Raw genomic sequence first — 13416 nt, 5'->3', positions numbered from 1 at the left:
AAGCCCTCTTTTGGCAGACAGTATCTTGCATTTTGGTATCACAGGCTCTTCTTGTCACTTGTCTCCAAGGCAGCATCCTGTCTTCAGCATTCCCCAGTGACTAGCACAGCCCTTGTAAGGCAATACTCAGTTAAGAGATTTTGACTGATTTTCTCCTACCACCCAGACTGCTGAGAGTCAAGTACCTCGTCACATATGACCAAACCAACACTTCCTTTCTGGAGGACTCCAACATGAAGGCGGAAGGTCTCATAGGAAATGATAAGGATGGGAGAAGGCACTCTGGCTCCACGCTGGTTCATGAATCCTTCTACAACAGAAAAGGTGTAGAGGGAACCATTCAGAATTTTTTTAAGAAAACCAAAACAATTTGAGAGTTCTTTAATTTAGCCTGGAAACAACTGACTACACTTCAACTATTTTCTATGGAAATTCTCTTTTCTTCTACCCCTGCATTGCCCTTGACCCTGACCATAAGAGAGCATACACATAAGAAAGAAAGCAGCAGGCTGTGTAGGAGAGTGCAGCCATACCCAGCTTTTGGTCTATGTCGTCCTTAGATCCTCCATCGATGGCCAGAGGTTGGATCCTCCCTCCGAGCCATTTCCCAACCTCATTGTACCAGTTTTTCACCAGGCTGGAGGGTGACACCACCACTGCCTTGTCAATTTCTGGCTTGCACTCTGGACTCTGGCGCAAAAGTGTCCACATCAATGTGATGCACTGCAGCGTCTTTCCCAGGCCCATCTCATCAGCCATGATGCAGCCATGGCTGCCAGGGATGCGCCGACTGGTGACACACTCCCACAGGAATTTCACTCCCTAGAGAATAAAAGCCTTCAGTCCATTTGGCACCTACGCTGCTGCTGTCCCAGGGATGGTAGTCTCCCAGGCTCAGCCCCTGGCCCACACTTCGTTCCCCTCACCCTCATTTACCTCTCTCTGATGAGGCCGCAAAACCTTACTGAGAATAGGGTCAACAACCACATGGACAGGGAATTTCTCCCTGAGAAAACATAGCAAAAAAAACACGGTGGTCAGACATGGGCAAGGGAACACCCTCAGAAAGCTGTGTCCTGCCGATCCAGAGGCAATTGCCTGAGAAGACCTTCTTGGCTGATAAATCATAAAACCATAGCAAGTTACTGCTTTACGAGTTAGAAAGTTAGCAGAGAGGGATGGGTTCCCTATGTCATCACCTCAATCACTCTTCCTTGTGAATGAGCATCCTCGAAGACAGGAGGGGATGAGGAATGCCCACTCACTGGACATGACCACAGGCTCTTCCCCAGGTAGTCTCCTTCCCTAACCATCTACTCTCTAAAAATATAGGTCAATCCTAGAGAAAGCACACCAAAATACCCTCTGCCCTCCCAAGTATGTGTGCATGTACAGAGGACCAGAACTGCTTAGGAAATACCAATGCACGTACTTGTCGAGCTTCAGCTGGTCATGGGCGCTCAGTGGGGGAGGCTCATACAGAACCAAGGCATCTTTCTCCAGGGGATCATGGAGGGCCCGGCGGACCCCAGCCCTTTTCAGGCCCAATGCCCGAGAGCCCAGAGGACCTACAAACCAACAATCATTCCGTCACCTGAACATCTCTATGTTCAGGAGCTCCAGCAAGCCCAACTCAAATGCCTGTCCTTCACGTAACCCTTCTTGAGCTCCCATATGACCCTTTCTCTCTGAGAATGCCTCCAAACTCAGTTTGGGCATCTCTATATGACCATTTTCCCAATCTTCTTTTTTTTGAGATGAAGTCTCATTTTGTCGCCCAGGCTGGAGTGCAATGGCACAATCTCGGCTCATTGCAACCTCCACCTCCTGTGTTCAAGCAATTCTCCTGCCTCAGTCTCCAAAGCAGCTGTGATTACAGGTGCCTGCCACCATGCCTGGCTAATTTTTTATTTTTTTTTTTAGCAGAGACGGGTTTCACCATGTTGTCCAGGCTGGTCTTGAACTCCTGACCTCAGGTGATCCGCCCACCTCGCCCTCCCAAAGTGCTAGGATTACAGGCATGAGTCACTGTGCCCAGCCCCCATTCTGATTTGAAATGGAGCTTTTCCCATTTTATTTCTTCCATTCAACTACAAACTTCTGAGGTTCCAGGTCTGGTTAATTTCAATTCAAGACAATCCTGGGAAGGCCTGAAATTCTAAAGGGGGCTTTCAGGGAGCTTTCTGAGAGCTCCTGAGAGCAGGCCACAGCCAAGCATAGTGTATCAAGCCTGTAGTCCCAACACTTTGAGAGGCCAAGGTGGGAGGATCGCTTGAGCCCAGGAGTTCAAGATCAGCCTGGCCAACATACTGAAATCCTATCTCTATTAAATTTAAAAAAAAGAGAGAGAAAGCTGGCCTCCATACTCCTCCAAGCCCCAGTTTTAGCACAATGCTATACCCTACATATGACATAAGGGAAAAACCTTAGAGAATCTAGGCCTCCCACACAGTCAGCCTCCTAAGAGATGCTACTGAATACACTTGGATTGCATGATGCCTAGGTCCATCAGCCATCTTGGCCCACCAGGAGCATTCTGAGCACTGGGACACCTCTATCAAGAAGATGAGGGCAGTTAGTTTTGGCAGCTCTTACTGAGGCTAACACAGTTTTCATGCAGGCTTCAGGAGGGTCACCCCAAACACAGTCACTGCTGGACTGGCACCTTCAATTCCCAGCTAAGATTATACTTACAAAAGCAGGTTTTTAATTTATTCAGGAACGCATACATATGACTGATTTAAAAAACAGAAAAAACCTCCATTTTACCTTGATAATTTGGAATGGGGACTTTGAATGGCTTCGACAAAATGCTTCGAATAAATGCTTCCTGAAAAGAAAGGAGAAACAGGGATTCAGGACTGACTGGAGATGTTATGGGACAGTATTATGATATGCTTCACATTAGGTTTTATACAACAGCTTCCATCTTCGAGGCTTTATATAAGGTTTTACAAATATCCAGGGACAGCAGACGTGTCCAGCCTCAGTCAACCACAAGGCTTAGAACCCATTCACTCATTAAAGACCAAGCCAGTGAGGACACCTAGCTCTTCCCTAGGTTGCAGCACCTTGGGAAGGAAATACCACAGACTTAGTCGACCCCAGTAATAACAGAGAATTCTAATGTCTGGGTTTAACCACTGTTATAAAGGGCTACACCTTCCCGAGCATACCTCACAATTCTATTTTCTTTTTTTTTGGCCACATCGGTTCTGCCTCATATATCTTGTACTCACATCAGCCTCCTTGGGAACTAAACAGCTCATCAAAGACTAGTGGTAGTAGGATAAATGGGAGCCATAGTATTAATAAAATAATATTAACAACAGCAGGCCAGGCATGGTGGCTCACACCTGTAATCTTAACACTTTGGGAGGACAAGGCAGGAGGATCACTTAGGGCTAGGAGTTCAAGACCAGCCTGGGCAATATAGCAAGATCTCATCTCTATTTTTAAAATATATATTTAAAAATATAAATAAAGGCCAAGTGCGGTGGCTCATGCCTGTAATCCCAGCACTTTGGGAGGCCAAGGCGGGCGGACCACAAGGCTAGGAGATCAAGACCATCCTGGCCAACATAATGAAACCCAGTCTCTACTAAAAATACAAAAATTTAGCTGGCACACACCTGTAGCCCCAGCTACTTGGGAGACTGAGGCAAAAGAATTGCTTGAACCCAGGAGGAGGAGGCTGCAGTGAGCTGAGATCACACCCCTGCACTCTAGCCTGGCGATGGAGCGAGACTCCATCTCAAAGAAAAAAAAAGTCTGGCCGGGTGCGGTGGCTCACGCCCATAATCCCATCACTTTGGGAGACCGAGGCAGGTAGATCAGGTCAAGAAATCGAGACCATCCTGGTCAACATGGTGAAACCCCGTCTCTACTAAAAATACAAAAATTAGCTGGGCATGGTGGCGCATGCCTGTAGTCCCAGCTACTCAGGAGGCTGAGGCAGGAGAATTGCTTGAACCCAGGAGGCAGAGGTTGCGGTGAGCCGAAATTGCACACCATTGCACTCCAGCCTGGGTAACAAGAGCAAAACTCATATATGTATATATATACATACATAGAAATAATAATGGCTACCAATGTATGCTAGAGACAGAACTAAGCTTCTTTCATTCATGTTACAATTTCCTAACAGCTGCATGAAGAAGGTATATTCCTGGTGTTCCCATTTTACAGATGAGTAAACTGAGGGTCAGCATGATAAAGTTACTTTCTCAAGTCATACAGCCATTACAGATGCAGGACTTTCTTGGTTCTAGGCCCTTTACTTATACTAAGTAGGTAATGTGACCTCCTACCCACTCCATTTGAGTGCAGCCATGCAGATCAGCCCAGATCCATTAGCTTCCTGCCATGTAAGGCACAAGAGAAGGAACATGAGAAAGGGACATGAGAGTGAAACTAAGCCCAACACTAAGAAAAAGCAAATGGGACAAGGGTGACAGCAGGTAGATATATGTGGGTCCTAGAGAGGTAGCACTGGTGCCTCCACCTAAGGGCCTGCAAGAAGCCTCTGTACAAGCACTTCTGCCTGAAACCAGCATTATTCCATGGGCTATGGGGCTGGGGTAAGGGCAGAGGAGAAGGCAGAAAAATGAACACAGAGCTAACTCTGACAGCTCACATGGAAGTTCTGGTCCACACACACCTGAGCCCTTTGTGAAATTGTAAAAGCCTGTGAACCTCAACAAAACTAGAGCTGGAACCCAAGAGAGACCAAAGAGAAATAAAAAGCAGAAACCCTAAAGGTAGTTTTAATGGGAATAAATTATTGAAAAAAGCAGTAATGAAAAAATGTCCCTTCTAGCAAAAAATGTAATCTAATAAAAAAAAACGCAAGCCTGCCTTGATATTTTTACCTTTGTATTGTGACTCATTTCTTCACACATCATAAATGTCTAGAAACTCAAATGTACTTTATTTGTTTTTTGGGTTTTTTTTTTTTTGAGATGGAGTCCTGCTCTGTCACCCAGGCTAGAGTACAATGGCACGGTCTTGGCTCACTGCAACCTCCACCTCCTGGGTTCAAGCAATTCTCCTGCCTCAGCCTCCCAAGTAGCTGGGACTATAGGTGCATACCACCACATCTAGCTAATTTTGGTATTTTTAGTAGAGGCAGTGTTTCACCATGTTGGCCAGGCTGGGTCTCAAACTCCTGACCTAAAGTGATCTGCTGGCCTCAACCTCCCAAAGTGCTGGGATTACAGGCATGAGCCATTGCACCTGGGCTCAAATGTACTTTAAATTTAAAAGAACATAATGAATATTTTTTGTGATGTTAGAAGACAGAAAAGGAGTATGTATGGAGAAATGAACTTCATTATCACGCTAAATAACATGACAATATCACACTAAATAACATGAGGGCAAGGTTGGCAAATTGTTTATTTGCAAATTTATTTGCATCTGAATAAAATCCTTTATTGATTTTTTTTTTTTTTTTAAACAGACAGGTTCTCACTTTGTCGCCCAAAGTAGAGTACAGTAGTGGTGATCGTACCTCACTGCAGTCTCTAAATCCTGGCTCAGAGGATCCTCCCACCTTGGCCTCCCAAAGTGCTGGGATTATAGGCATGAGCCATTGTGGCCAGCCTTTACTATTTTTAATTAGCATGATTATAACTATGAATAACAATAATAATCATTATGAAAGATGCTAACAAAAAGGATCCTTGGCCAGTGCAGTGGCTTACACCTATAACCCCAGTGCTTTGGGAGGCTGAGGTGGGAGGACCGCTTAAGCCCAGGATTTTGAGACCAGCCTGGGCAACGTAGTAAGAACCTCCCATCTCTTACACAAAATTAAAAAATTACCCAGGCACTGTGGCGCATGGTCCCAGCTACTCAGAAGGCTGAGGCAGGAAGATCACTTGAGCCTAGGAGTTCAAGGCTGCAGTGAGCTAGGATTACATCATTGCACTCCAGCCTGGTGACAGAGCAAGGCCCTGCCTCAAAGGGAAAAAAAAAAGCTACTCTTAAGTCAAAGAAGAGGAAAAGGAGATGGACCCTAATTTTCTTTTTAATTTGGCATCAACTCTAAAACAGAAATAGTTTCCATCAGTATAGGCTATATCTGAGGCTCTGAGTAGCCAAGAATTTATGCTCCAAATTTAAAAAGACTTTGAATAGAACCCAGGAGCCATAGGTTCTGCAGGGAGAACTACAGGCTTGCATAACTGGCAAGGAAAAATGTGGAGACCACTGGCCAAAAATGTCTGAGAGCTCAGCCTGCAAAATGGAATGGCCTGCCGAGCACAGTGGCTCATGCCTGTAATCCTAGCATTTTGGGAGGTCAAGGTGGTGGATCACGAGGTCAGGAGTTCAAGACCAACCTGGCCAAGATGGTGAAAGCTCATCTCTGCTAAACGAAAATTAGCCGGGTGTGATGGCAGGTGCCTGTAATCCCAGCTACTTAGGAGTCTAAGGCAGGAGAATCACTTGAACCTAGGAGGCGGAGGCTGCAGAGAGCTGAGATTGTGCCACTGCACTCCAGCCTGGGTGACAGAGCGAGGCTACATCTCAAAAAAAAAAAAATCCCTTTGATTCCTTATCTTCTCCCCTCCACAGGCAAACTTCTAGTAAGAGCTGTATAGCTCCCCTTCCTTACCTTCCACTCTCGACAAGATCACCAATGGCCTATATGACCCTAATTCCAATGGACATGTATCTTACTTGACAAAACTGGCCACTCCTTCTCAAACAGCTTCTGCCTTTGACTTCCATGACACTACTCTCCACCATTCCGGGATCTCATCTTATTAGTCTCCTAATAAGCTCTTTTTCCTCTGCCTTTTTTTTTTTTTTTCTTTTTTGGAGACAGAGTCTCGCCTGGTTACCAGGCTGAAGTACAGTGGTGCAATCTCAGCTCACTGCAACCTCCGCCTCCCGGGATCAAGAGATCCTCCTGCCTCAGCCTCCCGAGTAGCTGAGAGAACAAGTGCGTGCCACCACACCCAGCTAATTTTGTATTTTTAGTAGGGACGGGGTTTTACCATGTTGGCGAGGATAGTCTCAATCTCTTGACCTCGTGATCTGCCCACCTCAGCCTCCCAAAGTACTGAGATTACAGGCGTAAGCCACCACACTGGGCCTTTCCTCTGCCTTGTAACCTTCATCCCACCCCGAGCCCAGTGCTCCCAACCAGCTGCAGTGACTCACATCTGTAATCCCAGGACTCTGGGAGGCCGAGACAGGAGGATTGCTAGAATCCAGGAGTGTGAAATCAGCCTGGACAACATAGTGAGACGTGGTCTCCACATATTTAAAAGTTAGCCAGGTGTGGTGACGCACACCTGTGGTCCTAGCTACTCCAGAGGCTGAGGTCAGAGCAACACCCGAGCCCGAGATTGAGGCTGTAATGAGCCGTGATCGCACCACTGCATTCCAGCCTGGGTGACACAGCAAGATCCTGACTCAGAACAAAAAAAAAAAAAAAAAAAGTCAGTTTCCTCCAGGGCTCAGGATTTAGTCCTCAGATCTTCTGACTACACATTCACCAATCTACTTACCAGGTATAAAATATATCCATGCTAATGACTCCCAAATGTATTTCTAGTTATACCTTACTCTACACATCCATATTTGCAAATGACACCAAACCTAGATATCCTGCAGGGACTTCAAAATCATCATGTCTAAGGCTAAAGTCATCTCCAAGGCCACATTATGACTTTTGTGGGTCCCAAGCACTTTTGCCTTTTGGGCCTCTTCCTCCATTAAAAAAAAAAGAAAATGCCAGGCACAGTGGCTCATGCCTATGTCAGCATTTTGGGAGGCCGAGGCAGACAGATCATTCAAGGTCAGCCTGGCCAACATGGTAAAACCTTGTCTCTACTAAAAAGACAAAAAATTGCTGAGAGTGGTGGCATGTGCCTGTAATCCCAGCTACTCAGGAGGCTGAAGCAGACGAATCACTTGAACTTGGGAGGCAGCGGTTGCAGTGAGCCACTGCACTCCATTCTGAGCGACAGAGCAAGACTCCATTTCAAAAAAAGAAAACACAAAAACAAAAAAGATATGTTGGTATAAAGAGAAATACAATAATATAATTCAGGCTGGATTACTATATGCTTTTTTTCTTCTGATTTTAAAAGGAATTAAAGACCACCATTGCTCTCTAAGTCCAGTGTTAGCTCTCCAAGCTCCAGCTGAAGGAGAATTGGGGTAACTAAGGAGGCAAGCCAAGATAGCACCACTGCACTCCAGCCTGGGTGACAGCACAAGACCCTGTCTCAAAAAAAAAAGGTACTAAAGTATATGACTGTGAGTAAAAAAATAGGGAATAAAAATCAGGTATTGCAGTTTTTCCATTTTCATTTTTTGTGTGAATTCTTAATACAAATACAGGGATGTAAAGCATTAATATAAGTCAAAATGTTTCAGTGAACAAGTTTCAGCACTTCAGTTTTATAACAATTATAAACAAACCTGTTAAAATCTGGACAAGGCCAGGTATAGTGGCTCACACCTGTAATCCCAGCACTTTGGGAGGCCAAGGCGGGTGGATCACAAGGTCAGGAGTTCAAGACCAACCTGGCCAACAGGGTGAAACCCCGTCTCAACTAAAAAAAAAAAAATTAGCCCAGCACAGTAGTGCGCGCCTGTAGTCCCAGCTACTCGGGAGGCTGAGGCAGGAGAATTGCCTGAACCTCGGAGGTGGAGGTTGCAGTGAGCAGAGATCACACCACTGCTCTCCAGCCTGTGCAACAGGGTGAGACTCGATCTCTAAATAAATAAATAAATAAATAAATAGATTTTTTAAACTATTATTTCTTATTGACAGCAATTAAACAGTGTTAGTAGCATTCTTATCCAGTAGATTCTAGATTCTACCCATTAATTATATTTTTTTCTGAATTTTCCTATATGGAAGTATTTTTTTCCTTTTGAGACAGGGTCTCTGTCACTCAAGCTGGAGTGCAATGGCAGAATCATGGCTCACTGCAGCCTTGACATCCTCAGCTCAAACAATCCTCCCACCTCAGAGTAGCTGAGACTACAGTCACATGCAACCACATCCAGCCCATTTTTTATTTTTTATTTTATTTATTTATTTTTTATTTTTTTTTTAGAGACAGGGTCTCACTATGTTGCTCAAGTTGGTCTCAAATTCCTGGGCTCAAGTGATCCTTCTGCCTTGGCCTCCCAAAGTGCTAGGATTACAGCCACCACGCCTAGCCTGCAAGCACATTTTCAATGTTGTCTATCTTCTGTTCTATTCCTGCTATTTTGCTATTAAAATAGCTTTTGTATAATACATTCAATTTCATGGGCCTTGACTATGATGCCTGCCATCTCCCTTCCACCAAGTGCTATTCCTCTTGTGTGTTCCCTATCTCAGCAAATGGCAGCACCATCCATCTACCTTGCCCAAGTCTAAAAATCTCAACTTCATCCTCAATTTTCCCCTCTCCCCACATGTAATAAATCCCAAGTTTTTCTACTTGTAATTTTTAAGTATCTCTCAAAACTCCCCCTACTTCTTCCCATTCCCCTAAAACCCGTGGCCAGGCCATAATCCTCTCTTGCTTGGCTACCTGCAATAGCTTTCTCACTAGCTTCCCTACCCTCCTTCTCTCTCCAACCAATAGATATGCTATACTGCTGTTACCGCTCACCCCTACTTAAAACACTAAAGCTCTTCAGTGACCTTAGTCCAAACTCTCCTAGCATGGCTTCTGAAAGGCCTTTCACTCTTAGCCTCTGCGTAGCTCTCCAACTCTCATCTCTCACCACCATCCCCCAACTCCCCACACTCTCTTCCGAACCTGCCTCTATTGCTGCCAGGCTTTCCAACAGGCTATTCCTTCTAGTAGAATTCCTCCAATAACTTTGTGAGAAACAAGTGAGAAAGCTATTTCAGGAAGGAATTAGAAGGAATCAACCTAGGCAGAGTGACTGGGCACAGACATACACATGCAGGTTGCAGTTCTGGCTTACATGCTGACTGCTGTCCAGACAAGGTGGTTGATTAGTTAGCTGACTCAAAGGTTTCCGAAAAGGAGACAGGAAACACTCCTGGATCTGGGTCTCACTGCTGGATTTCCATTTCCTAGGAGTCTAGGAGAGAGAATTGGGAAAGCTGAAGTCTAGAAGACCACAGAAATCACCAAAACGGCAACTAATACTTGAAGTGCTTATTAAGTGCCAGGCGCTATGCTAAATTCTTCACACTTTATAGTGTATCATCTTCATAGCAACTCTATGATTTATTATCCTTACATAAGAGGTGAGAAAACTGGAGCTTAATGAGGTTAAATAACCTGCCTAAACTGAGGGGGGTGGGCAATGGAAGAAGCCAAGAAAATGGGCCTGTGAAGAGCAAGTCTACCAACAGCATGGAGTCCTGGTGGCCCCAAAGCTTCATTCCAAAAGCTCCACAGAGTGATTGAGCAACCGAACACTTCCCTGAGTTTCTCAAGGGGCAAGAGTACAGCTGCCTTCAACTCCCAGGCCACTCCCCACTCAGGCCGTGAGGACACTGGCCTCTTCGAGCAATCAGCAACTGACAGCAGACCCAGCTGCAGAGAATGCTGCCCCAAGTTCAAGTCTGAAACCCATGTTCATGGCAAGGGGCAGCCAATGTGCCTCCTTCACAGGTAGAGGAGCCCCTTGCACACCACGGTACAACTACTGAGCAAGCCCCACCAAGCCATTAGGCAAGAACCCACTTGAACCAGCTTGCCAAGATATTTGAAGCTTCAGTGATCCTATAAGACACAGCTGAAACAAACACCAGCACCCCCCACCCCAAGCCTTATTCACACACTACTCTTTCCAAAAAGTGCCTTCTAGTTCTCTGATCCCTTCCTTCAACATTCCAGTGGCCACGCCCCCACTTCTTGAACTGCTCTTATTCTCTTAAGTCCATGCTGCACTCTCCTATTTATTTTGGTTTACATAGGTCCTGCCCACAGCCAGCCCCAACAAGCCTCCAAAACAGGAAGCAGAGCATGGGGCCCAGCCTAAAGTAAAATATACTGTACTTGAGTATGAGGAAGGACTGGAAGGACACAACCTGTCAGATACAGGCCCAAGCGAGCCCAGGACTCTAAGGTAGGCCCAGAACACTCTACTGTTCTGTGCCACTGGATAGGGGACAAAGAACAAAAGAGCAGGCTGCTAGTTGCTGTTGTGTAGCCCTTTTTTTCCAAACTGAGTCGAAAGATCCAATCCAACCGGTTACTTTGCTTTAGAATACCTTTTCCCACCAGGAAAAGTGAGGCTATATTAGCTTCTAGTGACTACCCTGAGGACAAAGATTTTACTAACCTTGTTCAATGCCTGGCACACAGTAAGTACTCATGGAGTTGGCTATGTAACCCTAGAAACCAAGTCCTGGCTTCCTTTCTGCCCAAACAGCTCCACCCACCTTCCCTGTCCCCTTGAGTGCTCACCACCAGGCCAGGTTGCCAGTCTTCATCAGATGACCTGCCTTCCGGTTTTCTCTTGGCCAGCTGGCTGGGAGCTAAGCTCCTCCTCTGTAAGGGAGAACGGAAACTGAGTGCCTGCAAGGATCCTGCAGCCTAGGTCTATTAGACCCTGACCAGTCTCGCCCAGGCCCATACTTACCATACTGGACCTAAGAGCTTAAAACGTCAAGTACCCATGAGCCAAAGGTCAAAAGCAGGCAGCGGCTAAGAGTGTAGGACCAGGATCTAATCTGTAGAGGGGGCTGCTACATTATTGAGAGGACTGGCTAATTAAAGAGGGGACAGGGATGGCGGGAATCCATCCAGGAACGGGGGGTTTGGGTAAACTTGTGAGTGTCCGTCGCCAGTAAGCCGAGGCGAGATTACGCCAAAGTGGAAGAGACCAAGCAGAGATTAGCGTGGGACTGGGGGAGGAGGCAGGTGGAGACTGGGCGGAGTGGAGGAAGGATGATGGTCCCAGTCCAGGTGGAGGAGGTAGTTGCGCGGCGAGGCGGGGTGGGGATGGGAGTGGGTAATCACAGGCCAGGAGAGAGAAACAGTGGTGAAAGTCCAAAGCCTGGGTGGGGAGTGTGAGTCCGAAGAAAGGAGATTTCCCAGGGCTGGAGATGGAAACCAGGATCAGACTCAGGGAGGTCGAGCAGGAAGCCACAAAGGAAGCCCTGTAAAAGACCCAAGATAGGAGGGGAATACCAGGAGGAGCTGAAAAGAGCGAAAGAGTTGCACGCAGACCCCACCACGTCTCTCGCAACCTTCCTCTTCCAAAGCACGCGTTAACAGCCGCTGAGACTTAACGACCCGCCAAGACCGAGCCAATGGAACCTCCCGCCGCTCTGCCGTCGTATCAGCCATTGGCTGCGTTCGATGAGTTCGGCGTTCGCGACCTAAGGAAAAGGCGGGACTAGTGCTGCGCCCAATGAGGAGTCTGGGCTCTGGAGCGGGCGAAGCTAAATTGACCTACTAGGAGGCGTGACTTAGGCAGGAGGGCGGGGCCAACAGCGGGGGACGGTTGGGCGAGGTGAGTGAGGCGGGTCGGGGCTGGGGGGTGGGGCCAACAGCGAGGAGCGGTTGAGCAAGAGGAGCTAGGCGGGTGGGGGTGGGGGGCGGAGCCAACAGTGAGGAGCGGCTGGGCGAGAAGAGCTGGACGGGATAACTGGGCGGGGAGGGAAGGGACGGGGAGGGGAGGGTCGGAATTACTGCCTGCAAGCTGGAATTCGGCTCCTGTAGTCCCGCAGCTGTCGAAGGGACGGTTTATGCCACACTGAGCAGCGGGGGAGGTACTACCTGTTGTGGACAGCTGGGGATTATGAAAGGCAGCACATTTCTGGGAGTTTGGATCGTGTCTACCGTGGTGCCAGGTCTAGAGCGCAGGGCCGGGGTTGGAGTCAGGCCTCAGGCATTCGGCCCAGACTGCCACGCGTAGTGGGCTCGGCCAGTGGGAGCCCCTGGATAACGCAACTTTCTCGTTCAGGGGTGTCTTGAAAGAAGCTGCCTTCCTCGCCTAGGCCAAACCGCGTTGAAGGAAGAGTGGTGTTTGGAGTCAGAGATTTAATCATCAGATCTCTCAAAACGTCAGTTTCTTTATATCTAAAGTGGCATTATAATAGTACCTCCCCGACAGGGCTGTTCTGACAATATGTGTAAAGCACTCAACAGTGGCATGCACAACCTAGGTGCTTGCTAATAATAATGATAAAGGTATATATATAGCATTTATCACTAGGCATTTCTGAGCTTCTTAGGTATAACAATTCATGTAATGCTCATGACTATGAGGTAGGTTTATTCTTATCCCCATTTTATAAGTGAGGGAACAGGCCTAGATAGGCTAGTAACTTGTCCAAGGTCACACACCTGAGTATATAGCTCAAGCCGTCTTCACAGGGTTATCAAGAATTCCGAGGTCGGGCATGGTGGCTCACACCTGTAATCCCAGCACTTTGGGAGGCCCAGGCAGGAGGATTGCTCAAGCCCA

General features: G+C 47.0%; 1 protein-coding gene across 7 annotated transcripts in view; it reads right to left on the bottom strand.

Annotated features, from left to right (window-relative positions):
* The window catches only part of RAD54L (RAD54 like), a 29590-nt gene extending 17277 nt beyond the window's left edge, over positions 1–12313 (bottom strand). For 2 of the 7 annotated variants that reach the window (XM_035251338.3, XM_035251340.3), the window contains exons 1-8: positions 12135–12313; positions 11409–11492; positions 9952–10071; positions 2770–2830; positions 1433–1568; positions 937–1006; positions 534–822; positions 186–310 (exon numbers count right to left, since the gene is read on the bottom strand). In XM_035251338.3, coding sequence (XP_035107229.2) covers positions 186–310; positions 534–822; positions 937–1006; positions 1433–1568; positions 2770–2830; positions 9952–10071; positions 11409–11492; positions 12135–12293 — 1044 coding nt within the window. In that variant the 5' untranslated portion in view covers positions 12294–12313. Of the gene's footprint in view, positions 1–185; positions 311–533; positions 823–936; positions 1007–1432; positions 1569–2769; positions 2831–9951; positions 10072–11408; positions 11493–11583 lie in introns of all 7 variants that reach the window. The other 5 variants (XM_035251339.3, XM_078331611.1, XM_078331612.1 and 2 more) reach the window with 4 other exon arrangements.
* Positions 12314–13416: the final 1103 nt, after the last annotated feature.

The sequence above is a fragment of the Callithrix jacchus genome, chromosome 7 (genome assembly GCF_049354715.1).
Source record: "Callithrix jacchus isolate 240 chromosome 7, calJac240_pri, whole genome shotgun sequence".
NCBI classification, from domain to species: Eukaryota; Metazoa; Chordata; class Mammalia; order Primates; family Cebidae; genus Callithrix; species Callithrix jacchus.
Note: the sequence above shows the minus strand (reverse complement) of the source record. Positions and strands in the feature narration are given on the sequence as shown.